Here is a 16,713-nt window from a genome sequence, read left to right on the forward strand (position 1 = left end):
AATCCCACTTATACGTCTTCCTCTCTGGAAGCAGTGATTCTTTGGTAGGCGATCCAATTTGTGTGCTAAGGTTGCGAGGTATTTAAAAAGCTCCTTCATGGCAGGGCCCAGTGGTGAATGAGAGCCACCCGGGGTTTCTTAAGACTCTGAATGCTGTGGGGCTGTCGTGGTTAACAATACTCTGCAATATTGCATAGACGTCCGGGGCTGTGCCTCTGGATTGGCAGACCGGGGTGATGGTTCCTCTCTTTAAGAAGGGAAATCGGAGGGTGTGTTCGAACTATCATGAGATCACACTCCTCAGCCTTCTCCGTTGGTCTATTCAGGATAGTCGTACCTGGGATTCAGGAAGAGCAGTGTGGTTTTAATACTGGTTGTGAAACTGTAGACCAGTCCTATACTCTCAGCAGTGTCCTTAAGAGTGCATGGGAGTTTGCCTAACCGGTCTACACGTGCTTTGTGCACTTGGAGAAGGAATTTATGAGAAGAGAAGTCCAGTTGGGAGTACTAAGAGAGAATAGGATATCTGACTGTCTAATTGTGGTGGCTCGCTCCTTGTATGATCAGTGTCAGAGCTTCGTCCGCATTGCAGTAGTAAGTCGACCTGTTCCAGTGAGGGTTGGACTTTGCCAGGGCAGCTTTTTCTCACTAATTCTGTTAGTAACTTTTATGGACATAATTTCTAGGCACAGACGTGGCGATGAGGGGATCCGGATTGGTGGCTGTAGGATTAAGTCTCTGCTTTTTGCAGATGATGTCCTGTTGATGGCTTCATCTGGCAATGATCTTAAGTGCTCAATTGGTTGGTTGTGTAAAGCAACTAGGATGAGAATCACCACCTCAAAGTCTGAATCCATGGTTTTTGCCCGCAAAAGAGTGGCTTGCCATCTCCAAATTGGGGGAGGAGATTTTGCCCAAAGTGAAGGAGTTCAAGTATCTTGGAGTTTTGTTCACAATTGAGGGAAGAATGGATCGTGAGATCGACAGGTGTATTGGTGCAGCGTCTGCAGTGATGCGGATCCTGTACTGATTCGTCAAGGTGAAAAACAAGCTGAGCCAGAAGGCAAAGTTTTCAATTTACCAGTCCATATACGTTCCTATCCTCACCTTTAGTTATGACCTTTGGGTTTTGACCAAAGGGACAAGCGCTCCTTTAGAGAGAGGATAAGATTCTCAAGATGGTGGCGCCCTGTTCGGCTGTGGCTGCTGAGGCTCGTGGTAGTAATGGAACTTTTTTGGCAACTATATCGCTAAAGTCTGTAAATTTCAAAGTGGACTGCCTCGGTAGCGTGGGGAAACCTACGCTGGCTACACCCAGCGGCCTGTAAAGCATCGGCGGCAAGTACCAGCGGGGACCGTCGACGAAGGAGACGTAAGTGGTGTGATTGGAAGCAGAAACGGGGATTCCGAGCGGGGCTAACAACAAAGCTAAAAGCTAATCCTCATAGAACGCCAATTCCTTCCATCCTCCTTTTAAATGTCTGCTCCCTGGAGAACAAACTGGACTACCTGAAGCTGGATTTAAATGCAAGACGAGAGATGAGGGACTGCTGCGCCATATTTCTTACAGAAACGTGGCTGAAAACATCCATTCTGGACAAGGCAGTTAGCGTCGAGGGGCTAACAATGTTTCGGTCGGACAGGAGCAGCACCGGTACATCCCGAGGCAGCGGTGTTTGCATATACACCAACAACAACTAGTGCACCAACGGGAAGGTAGTCTCATATCACTGCTCTCCCGATGTATAACAAATCACTGTAAATGTTATTTACCCCGGGAATTCAGTGCTATGATCTTCACAGAAGTGTACATTCATCCCAGTGCTAACACCAAAGAGTCCCTGAATGCTTTGTACTGCTCAATTAATGAACTACTATCTACACATCCAGAAGGAGTTTTCATCGTGGCAGGGGACTTCAATCAAGCTAACATGAAAACTGTATTCCCCCATTTCCATCAATATGTGAATTTTGCAACCAGAGGTGGAAGGAAGAAAGACATTGTCTACAGTAACACCAAGAATGCATTCAAAGCTGCTCCCCGCCCCCACCTCGGCTCCTCAGACCAACTCCATCCATCCATTTTCTACCGCTTATTCCCTTTGGGGTCGCGGGGGGCGCTGGTGCCTATCTCAGCCCTGTGATGCTAATTCCTGCATAAAAGCCCCTGCTGATCAGGAAGCAAGCTACAGTGAAGCAGGTGAGAATCTGGCCAGAGGGAGCAATGGAAGCATTACAAGACTGCTTCAAAAACACATACTGGGACATGTTCAAGGCAGCCACCACAGACAATCATCAGATGTGTGGAGGAGTACGCAGAGTCTGTGTCCGCATACACTCAGAAGTGCAATTAGGATGTTAGTGTGATCAAGAAAATCCCCACACGGGCCAATGAGAAACCCTGGATGAACAGTGAGGTACACCCAGCACACCTTACAACAGTGGTAATAAAAGATGCAACCTATGCTTAAAAGAGAAACTGTTTATTATATATCACCCAGACCTGTCATCACTCAACAAGTGCAGTGAAATCATATCAGCATGCCGTCACAGACGGAAACACCTCCTAGGTAACACATGAGCCAATCACCACGTCCCTACGCCTGCCTGTACCAACCCACTCCGCGCCCTATATCAACCATTGTATGTGAATGCTTCCATTAAAATCTCCTGACGATTGAGGGAACCCCTCATGAAACAGTTCTGTAGAGATTAAGTAGTCTTGTGATTTTTCCCACACATACATACATACATATATATATATATATATATATATATATATATATATATATATATATATATATATATATATATATATATATATATATATATATATATATATATTAGGGCTGCAAATCTTTGGGTGTCCCATGATTCGATTCAATATCGATTCTTGGGGTCAAGATTCGATTCAAAATCTATTTTTTATTCAATTCAACACGATTCTCGATTCAAAAACTATTTTTTCCCGATTTGAAATGATTCTCTATTCATTCAATACATAGGATTTCAGCAGGATTTACCCCAGTCTGCTGACATGCAAGCAGAGTAGTAGATGTTTGTAAAAAGTTTTTTTAATTGTAAAGGACTATTTTTTTATCAACTGATTGCAATAATGTAAATTTGTTTTAACTATTACACCAAAGGGACAAAAATATAACTTATTTTATCTTTGTGAAAATATTAGACACAGTGTGTTGTCAAGCTTATGAGATGCGATGCAAGTGTACGTGTAAGTCACTGTGACACTATCCATCCATCCATTTTTCTACTGCTTATTCCCTTTCGGGTTCGCGGGGGGCGCCGGCGCCTATCTCAGCTACAATCAGGCGGAAGGCGGGGTACACCCTGGACAAGTCACCACCTCATCGCAGGGCCAACACAGATAGACAGACAACATTCACACACTAGGGCCAATTTAGTGTTGCCAATCAACCTATCCCTAGGTGCATGTCTTTGGAAGTGGAAGGAAGCCGGAGTACCCGGAAGGAACTAACGCATTCACGGGGAGAACATACAAACTCCACACAAAAAGATCCTCAGCTTGGAATTGAACCCAGGACTGCAGGACCTTCGTATGGTGAGGCAGACGCACTAACCCCTCTGCCACCGTGAAGCCCCAACTGTGACACTATTGTTCTTTTATTTTATCTTTATAAATGTCTTATGATAATGTCGATGAAGGATTTTTAACCACTGCTATGCTGAAATTATAACTAAAATTGAAACTGTTGTTGATAATATTAATTTTTGTTTCACTACTTTTGGTTTGTTCTGTGTTGTGTTTTTGTCTTCTCTCAATTGCTCTGCTTATTGCAGTTCTGAGTGTTGCTGGGTCAGGTTTGGTTTTGGAATTGGATTGCATTGTTATGGTATTGCTGTGAATCGCACAACGTGAAAATCGCAATTAAATTTCGAATTGATTTTTTTCCCACACCCTTTATATATATATATATATATATATATATATATATATATAGGTGTGGGAAAAATCACAAGACTACTTCATCTCTACAGAACTGATATACTGATATATATATATAAAATCTCTACAGAAACAGTTCTGTAGAGATGAAGTAGTCTTGTGATTTTTCCCACACCTACATATATATATATATATATATATATATATATATATATATATATATATATATATATATATATATATATATATATATATATATATATATATATATATATATATATATATATATATATATATATGTTTTAGGGCTGCAAATCTTTGGGTGTCCCACGATTCGATTCAATATCAATTCTTAGGGTCGCGATTCGATAATATATAGATTTTTTTCGATTCAACGCGTTTCTCGATTCAAAAACGATATTTTTCCGATTCAAAACGATTCTGTATTCATTCAATTCATAGGATTTCAGCAGGATCTACCGCAGTCTGCTGACATGCTAGCAGAGTAGTAGATTTTTTGAAGAAAGCTTTTATAATTGTAAAGGACAATGTTTTATCAACTGATTGCAATAATGTAAATTTGTTTTAAGTATTAAACAAACCAAAAATATGACTTATCTTTGTGAAAACATTGGACACAGTGGGTTATCAAGCTTATGAGATGCGATGCAAGTGTAAGGCACTGTGACACTATTTTTCTTTTTTATTATTTTTATAAATGTCTAATGATAATGTCAATGAGGGATTTTTGATCACTGCAATGCTGAAATTATAACTAATATTGATACTGTTGTTGATAATATTCATCTTTGTTTCACTACTTTTGGTTTGTTCTGTGTCGTGTTTGTGTCTTCTCTCAATTGCTCTGTTTATTGCAGTTCTGAGTGTTGCTGGGTCAGGTTTGGTTTTAGAATTGGATTGCATTGTTATGGCATTGCTGTGTAGTGGTTTGTTGGATTGATAAAAAAAAAATTAAAAAATCAATTTTTAAAAAAATGAGTATCGATTCTCAATCGCACAACGTATTCGATTCGTGTTCGAATCGATTTTTTCTCATACCCCTAATATATATATATAGCTAGAATTCGCTGAAAGTCAAGTATTTCTTACATATATATATATATATATATAGAGAGAGAGAGAGAGAGAGAGAGAGCGAGAGAGAGACAGATGAAATACTTGACTTGGTGAATTCTACCTGTAAATATACTCCTCCCCTCTGAACCACGCCCCCAAACCCCCACACGCCTCCCAAAATCGGAGGTCTCAAGGTTGGCAAGAATGAGCCTAGGAACACCTCGGGATCCCCCAGTAGAAGCTGGACGAAGTGGTTTGGGAGAAGGAAATCTGGGCTTTTTTGCCCCCGCGACCCGACCTCAGATAAGCGGAAGAAGATTGATTGGTTGAACTATGACTGAGTAAAAACACTGCAAGATAGATCCACTGATCAGCAGTCTTTAGCACAAAGATACCCCACAAAAGTTCCTCTAAGTCGAAAGTTCCTTTCGTTCTTCTTTCTCTCCACTGTCAGGTTTGTTGTAGAAATCCCGTTTCCATATGAGTTGGGAAATTGTGTTAGATGTAAATATAAATGGAATACAATGATTTGCAAATCCTTTTCAACCCATATTCAGTTGAATGCACTACAAAGACAAGATATTTTAAGTTCAAACTCATAAACTTTTTTTTTTTTTTGCAATTAATAATTAACTTAGAAATTCATGGTTGCAACACGTGCCAAAGTAGTTGGGAAAGGGCATGTTCACCACTGTCTTACGTAACCTTTTCTTTTAACAACACTCAATAAACGTTTGGGAACTGAGTAAACTAATTGTTGAAGCTTTGAAAGTGGAATTCTTTCCCATTCTTGTTTTATGTAGAGCTTCAGTCGTTCAACAGTCCGGGGTCTCCGCTGTCGTATTTTACGCTTCATAATGCGCCAAACATTTTCGATGGGAGACAGGTCTGGACTGCAGGCGGGCCAGGAAAGTACCCACACTCTTTTACTACTAAACCATGCTGTTGTAACACGTGGCTTGGCATTGTCTAGCTGAAATAAGCAGGGGCGGTCATGATAAAGTTGCTTGGATGACAACATATGTTGCTACAAAACCTGTATGGACCATTCAGCCTTAATGGTGCCTTCACAGATGTGTAAATTACCCATACCTTGGGCACTAATACACCCACATATCATCACAGATGCTGGCTTTTGAACTTTGCGCCTATAACAATCCGGATGTTTATTTTCCTCTTTGTTCCGGAGGACACCACGTCCACAGTTTCCAAATATAATTTGAAATGTTGACTCGTCAGACCACAGAACACCTTTCCACTTTGCATCAGTCCATCTTAGATGAGCTCGGGCCCAGCGAAGCCAGTGGCGTTCCTTGGTGTTGTTGATAAATGGGTTTTGCTTTGCATAGCACAGTTTTAACTTGCACTTACAGATGTAGCAACCAACAGTAGTTACTGACAGTGGATTTATGAAGTGTTCCTGAGCCCATGTGGTGATATCCTTTACACACTGATGTCTGTTTTTGATGCAGTACCGCCTGAGGGATCAAAGGTCCGTATTATCATCGCTTACATGCAGTGATTTCTCCAGATTCTCTGAACTTTTTGATGATTTTACAGAGCGTGGATGGTAAAATCCCTAATTTCCTTGCAATAGCTTGTTGAGAAATGTTGTTCTAAAACTGTTTGACAATTTGCTTACTAATTGGTGACCCTCGCCCCATCCTTGTTTGTGAATTACTTAGCATTTCATGGAAGCTGCTTTTATAACCAATCATGGCACCCACCTGTTCCCAATTAGCCTGCACACCTGTGGGATGTTCCAAATAAGTGATTGATGACCATTCCTCAACTTTATCAGTATTGATTGCCACCTTTCCCAACTTTTTTGTCACGTATTGCTGGCATAAAATTCTAAAGTTAATGAGTATTTGCACAAAACAAAATGTTTATCAGTTTGAACATCAAATATGTTGTCCTTGTAGCATATTCAACTGAATATTGGTTGAAAATTATTTGCAAATCATTGTATTCCGTTTATATTTACATCTAACACAATTTCCCAACTCATATGGAAACGGGGTTTGTAATAGTAATAAAAAATGTAAAGAAATAAGAAATAAACAAATTGCCTAGCATTCTGTAAATGGAGGTGCCGGGTTTGAAAAATACGTTTTAGGAAAGCCCCCAAGTATGTTCAACCAATCAGCGTTCGACAGCACAGCCTGCTCCCGAAAATGTTCCGGAAACCTTTTAAAAGACCCAGGTACTAGCTGGTAGAAATTCCGAAAAGTTCCTGAAAACTAAACCTACCAAGGTACTTTTTGGTGGAAACACGGGGGTAACTTTATTTACCTGAGTAAGTGGGAAAATTCCTGTTAAAGTTCCTACAGTGGAAAAGGGCCTAATGTTCAGTGTCCAAACATTTCCAATCCAATCCATTTTATTTATATAGCACATTTAAACAACAAGAACGTTTCCAAAGTGCTGCACAGCCATGTTAAAAACAATATTAAAAACAACATTATGCTCCACCAATGACTGAATAAAAATAACAAATAAATAAATATAAAACCAATATAAAAACAATATAAAAATACATATGATTAAAACAATTTTAAAGGGTAAAAGCAATTAAAACAGTAAAATAGAAATCAAAATGTGTAAAAAAACACAGAGGACAGAAGACCACACAACTCACGTAGTGTTAAAAGCCAAAAAATAAAAGTGGGTCTTAAGACGAGACTTAAAACACTCCACTGTGGAAGCAGTTTGAACATGGAGGGGCAGAGTGTTCCAGAGCTTAGGGCCGACCACAGAGAAGGCCCTGTCTCCCCTGGTTTTAAGTCTGGTCTTGGGCACCACGAGCTGGAACTGTAAATTTGGATGAGGTCCGAGATATACTGAGGTGCCAGTCCGTGTAAAGATTTAAAAACAAACAGCAATGTTTTAAAATCAATTCTAAAATGAACAGGGAGTCAGTGCAAACTCTGAAGAATTGGGGTTATATGCTATCGTTTCCTGGCCCCTGTTAAAAGTCGTGCTGCCGTTTGTGTCAATCTGTGATGATGTGAGCATGAATGGAATCTTTTCGCTGCAGCCTCCATCCAGAAGCGTCTGAAGAAGGAGAAGAAGGCCAAAAGGAAGCTGCAGGAGGCGCTGGAGTTCGAGTCCAAGAGGAGGGAAAGAGGGGAAGACACCCTAAAACACTCGTCTTCGTCCTCGCCGGACAACGACACAGCCGGTACGCTTCTTCTTGCCCGCGTTTTTGTCTTCATAGTTCTTTTTTTTTGACACGTCTCTCCTGTTTTGACCGTCTTCTGCACACACAGATGCTGCAGCCCAGCAGCGAGATGAAGTCAATGGAAGCCAGCAGGACGACGGAGATGTACAAGGTACACACACACACACACACACACGCACACATACACACACACACACACACATATGCACACATGGCAATAGAAGATGCGTGTAAAAACATTGATTGATTGATTGATACTTTTATTAGTAGATTGCACAGTTCAGTACATATTCCGTACAATTGACCACTAAATGGTAACACCCGAATAAGTTTTTCAAGTTGTTTAAGTCGGAGTCCACGTTAATCAATTCATGGTACAAATATATCAGCATAATACAGTCATCACACAGGTTAATCATCATAGTATATCCATTGAATTATTTACATTATTTACAATCCGGGGGGTGGGATGAGGAGCTTTGGTTGATATCAGTACTTCAGTCATCAACAATTGCATCACCAGAGAAATGGACATTGAAACAGTGTAGGTCTTACTAAGTAGGATATGTACAGCCAGTAGAGAACATAGTGAGTTCATATAGCATAAATACATTAGAAGTACATTTGATTATTTACATTAGGTTATTTAAAATCCGGGGAGATGGGATGTGAATGGAGGAGGGTATTAGTAAAGGGTTGAAGTTGCCTGGAGGTGTTGTTTTAGAGCGGTTTTGAAGGAATATAGAGATGCACTTACTTTTACACGTGTTGGGGTAACATGAACAGACATCGACAGGAAGTTGGTAACGTGTTTACAGGAAGCAGCTTTTTATTAAAATTGATCACTGGTAGTAATTCCAGGCCCAAATTTTACTGGTGCGTGCGTGTATTAGTTATCACACATGTCCTTTTTCCAGCAGCTGTCCATCTTGACATTGAGAAGCTTCTTCTGTGTGTGTCAATGACTCGCTTCCTACACTTCCTGTGTTTCTGTGTGCAAGTGTGCGTGCGTGTGTCTTTGAGAGTGTGTGTGCGTGCCCGAATTTGTGCATGTTCAAACCGCACTTGGGTGAGACGGGGAAGTCTAATTAGCTCCCTCTCCTCTTTAGACCCCTTTTAGATCCGTTTTCTCTTCTGCAAGCCTAGCACACACACACACTCTCAGACCTGATTTCATTAATGTTGATTGGCCCAGTAGGACCCCTTTTCTGCCCCCCACACACACACACATTCATCCCTCCTGCCATAAAAGCATTTTGCACCTACAGTGGTTTTAACACACACACACACACACACATGCACGCGCGCGCACACATACACGTCCCTTGCCTTTTCCACCTTCCACACTCTTAATTAACGAGTGAGGAGATAAGTGCTGAATACAAAGAAAGAAGATGTGGTGTTAGGATCAGATGCGGGGTGGAAAAAGTGGACAACATATTTTAAAAACAAAGCATTGATGAAGAAGAGGTAGAAGAGGAGAAGGAGGAAGAAGAGGGAAAAGGAGGGCAGGAGGAGGAAGAGTTGAAAAATGTGACCTTGTTGCTAGACCTGGTGACATTTACTGCAAACTGCTGATAGACTTGTAAGGCAGGTCAGCTCCATTTTTAACTGGGGCACACACACACACACACACACACGCACGCACACACACACACACACACACACACACACACACACACACACACACACACACACACACACACAACCGTGACAAATAGAGGCTTGCAGGTGGTATGCATGGACCAGGAAGAACGAAAACATGCTCTGTGCAAGCTCCACTACAAACTGAACATTTGGCGTGAAAAAAGTCATTTTGGACGAGGAGGATAAAAATAATATCAGCTTAGCAGATGGGGGCGGGGGATGCATGGCAAACAGCGGGAGCATAAAGGAGAGTGGGTGTTGAAATTATTAAAAATAGCAGAGGGCAGGAGGAAACACGTGAAAGATAAACTTTCTCTTTTTTTTTACCTGCTTGTCTGGAAGGAAGTGGCAGCAATATGGCCGCCCTCATGCACAAGATGTAAACACTTTGCAACGTTGGCACAAAACAATGACACCACAGGGGAAAGCTAGGTGTGTGTGTGTGCGTGTGCGTGTGCCCGTGGGTGACGCGCTACAGGGAGCGGAGGTGAAATAAGAGCCGAGCGCTGCAAAACTGCAACCATAAAGAGATGCTGTATCAAAGGGAAAAGAGGCGTCACTCTTTTTTTTTTTTTTTTTTTACCTTTATGAACATTGTCTCATTGTGTGTCACAGTATTCTGTAGGATAAACTCAAAAAGAACCACAGTGTCAATACACACAAACGTTATCAATCAATCAATCAATGTTTACTTATATAGCCCTAAATCACTAGTGTCTCAAAGGGCTGCACAAACCACTACGACATCCTCAGTAGGCCACATAAGGGCAAGGAAAACTCACACCCAGTGGGACATCGGTGACAATAATGACCCAGTGGGACGTCGGTGACAATGATGACTATGAGAACCTTGGAGAGGAGGAAAGCAATGGATGTCGAGCGGGTCTAACATGATACTGTGAAAGTTCAATCCATAATGGATCCAACACAGTCGCGAGAGTCCAGTCCAAAGCGGATCCAACACAGCAGCGAGAGTCCCGTTCACAGCGGAGCCAGCAGGAAACCATCCCAAGCGGAGGCGGATCAGCAGCACAGAGATGTAGCCAGCCGATACACAGGCAAGCAGTACATGGCCACCGGATCGGACCGGACCACCTCCACAAGGGAGAGTGGGACATAGGAGAAAAAGAAAAGAAACGGCAGATCAACTGGTCTAAAAAGGGAGTCTATTTAAAGGCTAGAGTATACAAATGAGTTTTAAGGTGAGACTTAAATGCTTCTACGGTGGTGGCATCTTGAACTTTTACCGGGAGGGCATTCCAGAGTACTGGAGCCCGAAATTAAAACGCTCTATAGCCCGCAGACTTTTTTTGGGCTTTGGGAATCACTAATAAGCCGGAGTCCTTTGAACGCAGATTTCTTGCCGGGACATATGGTACAATACAATCGGCAAGATAGGATGGAGCTAGACCGTGTAGTATTTTATACGTAAGTAGTAAAACCTTAAAGTCACATCTTAAGTGCACAGGAAGCCAGTGCAGGTGAGCCAGTACAGGCGTAATGTGATCAAACTTTCTTGTTCTTGTCAAAAGTCTAGCAGCCGCATTTTGTACCAACTGTAATCTTTTAATGCTAGACATGGGGGGACCCGAAAATAATACGGTCGAGGCGAGACGTAACAAACGCATGGATAATGATCTCAGCGTCTTTAGTGGACAGAATGGAGCGAATTTTAGCGATATTACGGAGATGAAAAAACGCCGTTTTAATAACGCTTTTAATGTGTGCCTCAAAGGAGAGAGTTGGGTCGAAGATAATACCCAGATTCTTTACCGTGTCGCCTTGTTTAATTGTTTGGTTGTCAAATGTTACAGTTGTATTATTAAATAGAGGTCGGTGTCTAGCAGGACCGATAATCAGCATTTCCGTTTTTTTGGCGTTGAGTTGCAAAAAGTTAGCGGACATCCATTGTTTAATTTCATTAAGACACGCCTCCAGCTGACTACAATCCGGCGTGTTGGTCAGCTTTAGGGGCATGTAGAGTTGGGTGTCATCAGCATAACAGTGAAAGCTAACACCGCATTTGTGTATGATGTCACCTAGCGGCAGCATGTAGATGCTGAAGAGTGCAGGGCCAAGAACCGAACCCTGGGGAACTCCACACGTTACCTTAACGTAGTCCGAGGTCACATTGTTATGGGAGACGCACTGCATCCTATCAGTAAGATAAGAGTTAAACCAAGACAGGGCTAAGTCTGACATACCAATTCGTGTTTTGATACGTTCTAATAAAATATTATGATCGACGGTATCGAAAGCAGCGCTAAGATCGAGGAGGTATTTAATATTTCTATTAAATAGGCTTTACTTTGCATTTTAATTCACGTGGGATTATTTTCTGTATTTAGAAATAATAGTACCAACTTTTATTTATTTATTTTTTCTCCAACATTTGTGGCACTGGCGTGGCGCGCCCTTAGCATTTGTCTATACGGCAGTGGTTCTTAACCTGGGTTCAATCGAACCCAAGGGGTTCGGTGAGTCAGCCTCAGGGGTTCGGCGGAGGTCAAAACACACCCGACTCATCGTGTCAGTAAAAACTTCTCCCTATCGGCGTATTACGGATACAGCAACAGCAGAAGTCAGACTGATTTCCATGTCTGTAATTTGTTGTGAGTTTATGCAGTCTAGTGTGAGTTTAGTGTCGGTTTTGTTCTTTGAGCAAGGTGACGTTCATGCACGGTTCATTTTGTGCACTAGAAATAAAACATGGTAACACTTGAGTATGGGGAACATATTCACCATTAATTATTGTTGCTTATTAACATGCAAATTAGTAACATGTTGGCTCTTAACTAGTCATTTTTAAGTAGTTATCAATGCCTAATTCGGCATGGCCTCATTATAACCCTAACCAAATAACTCCAAATTAAGTCTTTGTTACTTAGAATATGTTCCCCGAGTGTCCAACAACCTCTAAATTAAGTCTTTGTTACTTAGAATATGTTCTCCAAACTAAAGTGTTACCAAAAACACATAACTTTGTCTTGAATTTGAAATAAAAACATTTTATTTTTCCCTAGGAAGGCTTCGGTGAATGTGCATATGAAACTAACTGGGTTCGGTACCTCCAACAAGGTTAAGAACCACTGCTATACGGCCTATGCCACGGGCCGGCCCTGGCACCAGGACACTCAGCAAATAGTGAAAAAACAAGTATAAAGAAAAAGCCGTAAGAACTGCTTAATTTTGATACTTAACAACTGACAAATAAAGAAATGAGGAGGAGCCTCAATTGATTGCACTTATGTTACTCTTGGTTATTCATAGTAACATTTCAGTTTTCTCTCTTTACATTGTTCCTTTTTAATCTCTATTTTGCCATTGTTGTACCGACCACATTCCATTGGTTCTACACGGTATGGAGTCACATAAAATCAAGCGGTATCATATTTTGATAACTTTGTTGCATGTGATGTCACGTACGGTTGCAAACTGGGCACCGGCTCAAGCACTTGGCTGGGAAACAAGCAGTCAAAGCGGACTCTGCCAAACTGCCTCTCTGTAATGTTACAATTTTTCATGCCAACAAAGCAAACATGACCGATAGAAAGCGCTTACAGGTACAGTAAGGCTCCACCTTTCAAAATGCGTTAGCTCAATGCTAATTTTCATAAGATATGCAATATAAATTATACCAATTATTATTAGCGATTTTACATGGCGAGTTCAACACCTCCAAATTTGGTAATAAAAACTACAAATAATGTTACAATCAAACAGCTGGTATGTAAAAAAAAAACCCCACATAATTTAAGTGCAAACACTTTGTAGGGCTCAACAATAGATAAGATTAGCACATTCAACTTAATGGAAATGACTATGTTTAGCCAAGCAACACAATGTAGCCTACACAATACTGCTGTGTAATATTTTTAAAAGGTAACTACTTATCAAATCTACTCTATTATACATGCAAATGAGATTGAGAAGTTTAAGAAAACAAGCTATAACAATTGGACCGCAAACTTATCATTTCTGGTATCATTTGCCACGTACTGGGAATTGGTACTGTATCGATTCGAATGAGAAAGGTACCCTTCCTTTCCGCAGGGAACTAAAAAACAAGTCACAGGCCACAAATGGCTCCCAGGCTACACTTTGGACCCTAATATGCCTCTCGCAGTTATTAAACACATTTTAAGTTCAGTTTTAGGTGAGGGTTCAAAATTACAAGCATAGGGTACTGTACTTACATTACAGTACAGTACAGTTACACAACATCACCTCCTATAAAGCAACATCCTGTTGTAAGTTGTTGACTGAATAGACTCATGCGCCCTCTGCTGGATTCATAGCAACAGCACAACTTTTTACCCCCTGCAGATAGCGCCATCAAGCTACTTTGTATTAGAGCAGGGGTCACCAACCTTTTTGAAACCAAGAGCTACTTTTTGGGTACTGATTAATGCAAAGGGCTACGAGTTTGATACACACTTAAATAAATTGCCAGAAATAGCCAATTTGCTCAATTTACCTTAAACTCCATGTTATTATTAATAATTAATTATATTTATCTTTGTGGAAACACTGATCATCTTAATGATTTCTCACAATAAAAATGTATTTTTTATGACATGTTTTAAATAGGTAAAAATCCAATCTGTACTTTTTTAGAATATATAACAAATTGGACCAAGCTATATTTCTAACAAAGACAAATCATTATTTCTTTTCGATTTTCCAGAACAAAAAAAAAAAAAAAAAAAAGACTTAGAAATAAGATTTAATTTGATTCCACAGATTTTCTAGATTTGCCAGAATATTTTTTTGAATTTTAATCATAAGTTTGAAGAAATATTTCACAAATATTCTTCATCGAAAAAACAGAAGCAAAAATTAAAAATTAAATTAAAATGTATTTATTATTCTTTACAATAAAAAAATCGTTTTACTTGAACATTGATTTAAATTGTCAGGAAAGAAGAGGGAGGAATTTAAAAGGTAAAAAGGTATATATGTTTAAAAATCCCAAAATCATTTTTAAGATTGTATTTTTCTCTAAAATGGTCTTTCTGAAAGTTATAAGAAGCAAAGTAAAAAAATAAATGAATTTATTTAAACAAGAGAAGATCAAGTCTTTAAAATATTTTCTTGGATTTTCAAATTCTATTTGAGTTTTGTCTCTCTTAGAATTAAAAATGTCGAGCAAAGCGAGACCAGCTTGCTGGTAAATAAATAAGATTTAAAAAATAGAGGCAGCTCACTGGTAAGTGCTGCTATTTGAGCTATTTTTAAAACAAGCCAGCGGGCGACTCATCTGGTCCTTACGGGATACCTGGTGCCCAGGGGCACCGCGTTGGTGACCCCTGTATTAGAGTTACCAAAACAAAATAAAACATTTTTTACAAATAACTGTGAATTTGTCAGTAGCCAATGAACGGCGTGGCTCGGTTGGGAGAGTGGCCGTGCCAGCAACCTAAGGGTTCCTGGTTCGTTCCCCACCTTCTACCAACCACGTCACGTCCATTCTGTCCTTGAACAAGACACTTCACCCTTGCTCCTAATGGGTCGTGGTTAGGGCCTTGCATCAGTGTGTGAATGTGGAAATAGTGTAAAAACGCTTTGATTACCTTGAAGGTAGAAAACCATTATACAGGTATAACCCATTTAACATTTTACCATTTAATGCCTAACTTCTACACCATTTCAAAAAAATATTTGACTATTCCCTCATCTATTGTTTTTTTCTTTCTTATCAGAGTCTCGCGCTTTCCTGAAGACCACCATCATGTTCTAGGGAGAGGCGGAGCAAACCACCTGGAACGCCGCCCCTTTATTTACCACTCCCCCCAAACCCCCCGATCTTTATTTGATGCCCTTTTTGTTACTCACAAAAAACCTTCCTTCAGTCTCCAGCGTGAGCACTCATTCCCGTGCAAAGCATCCTGGGAAGGATGGACCAAACAGGACCACCTCAAAAGTTCCAAGACTTTGCTGAGTCCACCTCAGACTCCACCAGAATCGTCTTATTGGACTGGAAGGAGGAGACTTTTGGGACGGGATCAAATAAACTTGGTTTGCCTCGTCTTCATCTCCCTCCTGCCTGCAAGGAGTTTTTAGGACTGACGTGTTTTCTATCACCTCAAAGGACGAAAAAACATGTAAAAAAAACAAAAACAAACAAACCTTTTTTATGACGTTGTTTCTAGAATGTTATGTCCTCAACCTTTGACCTGCTGTGACCAGGAAGTGACTTGAGTACCACCCCTACACCCTCCCCTTGTTGTGTTCATGAGAGCAGCAGGTGAGCAAATCAAGCGCTCCTCTCAAACGCTTCCTGTCACGAGAGGGGGGAGGGGTCTGATGGAGGTGGGGCTAAAGAATTCTTGTGTGTAGATAGAAGTGACCACTCACTGGTTTTTGTTTTTTCCCCCCTCAGAGTGTCACTGTTGTGTGGCTGTGGTCGACTGCAAATATACAGTATTACAACCTTCACTGTCGCATAGTGCTCTTTTAAACACACATGGGCCACGTTCCATTTACCTTGTGTATTTACTGTTCGGGACTTGATGAGGTGGCGCCTTCCTGTCTCCTTGTGTCCTTGTCTCCTTCCTGTCACACCTTTTGATGTCCATCTCTCCGTCTCCATCTCCCTCCAAATAGCTGATGTTACTTTTTCCATTTCCCCATAATGGAGGCAGAAACACTGAGGGATGGACGTGAGGACGGACGGGACATGATGGAGGGATGAAGAGCGGACGGCGTGAAGGATGTGAGTAACCATGGGGGGAGAAAATTAGGGTGTTGGGTTGATGGAAAGTGAAAGCTGGAGGATGTGACAACAAACCAAATCACGAACCTGGCACTGTAACCATGGTAATGCCCAACCAGGACCAAGTTTTTAGTACAGTGGAACCCGTTTATGTTGACGCCCCTA

General features: G+C 40.9%; 1 protein-coding gene across 1 annotated transcript in view; it reads left to right on the plus strand.

Moving 5' to 3' along the window:
* The window catches only part of LOC133560288 (dachshund homolog 2-like), a 105,702-nt gene extending 89,433 nt beyond the window's left edge, over nt 1-16,269 (plus strand). The window contains exons 10-12 of the mRNA XM_061912646.1: nt 8,043-8,186; nt 8,275-8,337; nt 15,536-16,269. Coding sequence (XP_061768630.1) covers nt 8,043-8,186; nt 8,275-8,337; nt 15,536-15,573 — 245 coding nt within the window. The 3' untranslated portion in view covers nt 15,574-16,269. The remainder of the gene's footprint in view (nt 1-8,042; nt 8,187-8,274; nt 8,338-15,535) is intronic.
* The last annotated feature ends 444 nt before the right edge of the window (nt 16,270-16,713 follow it).

Source organism: Nerophis ophidion, linkage group LG10 (assembly GCF_033978795.1).
Source record: "Nerophis ophidion isolate RoL-2023_Sa linkage group LG10, RoL_Noph_v1.0, whole genome shotgun sequence".
Classification (NCBI taxonomy): Eukaryota; Metazoa; Chordata; class Actinopteri; order Syngnathiformes; family Syngnathidae; genus Nerophis; species Nerophis ophidion.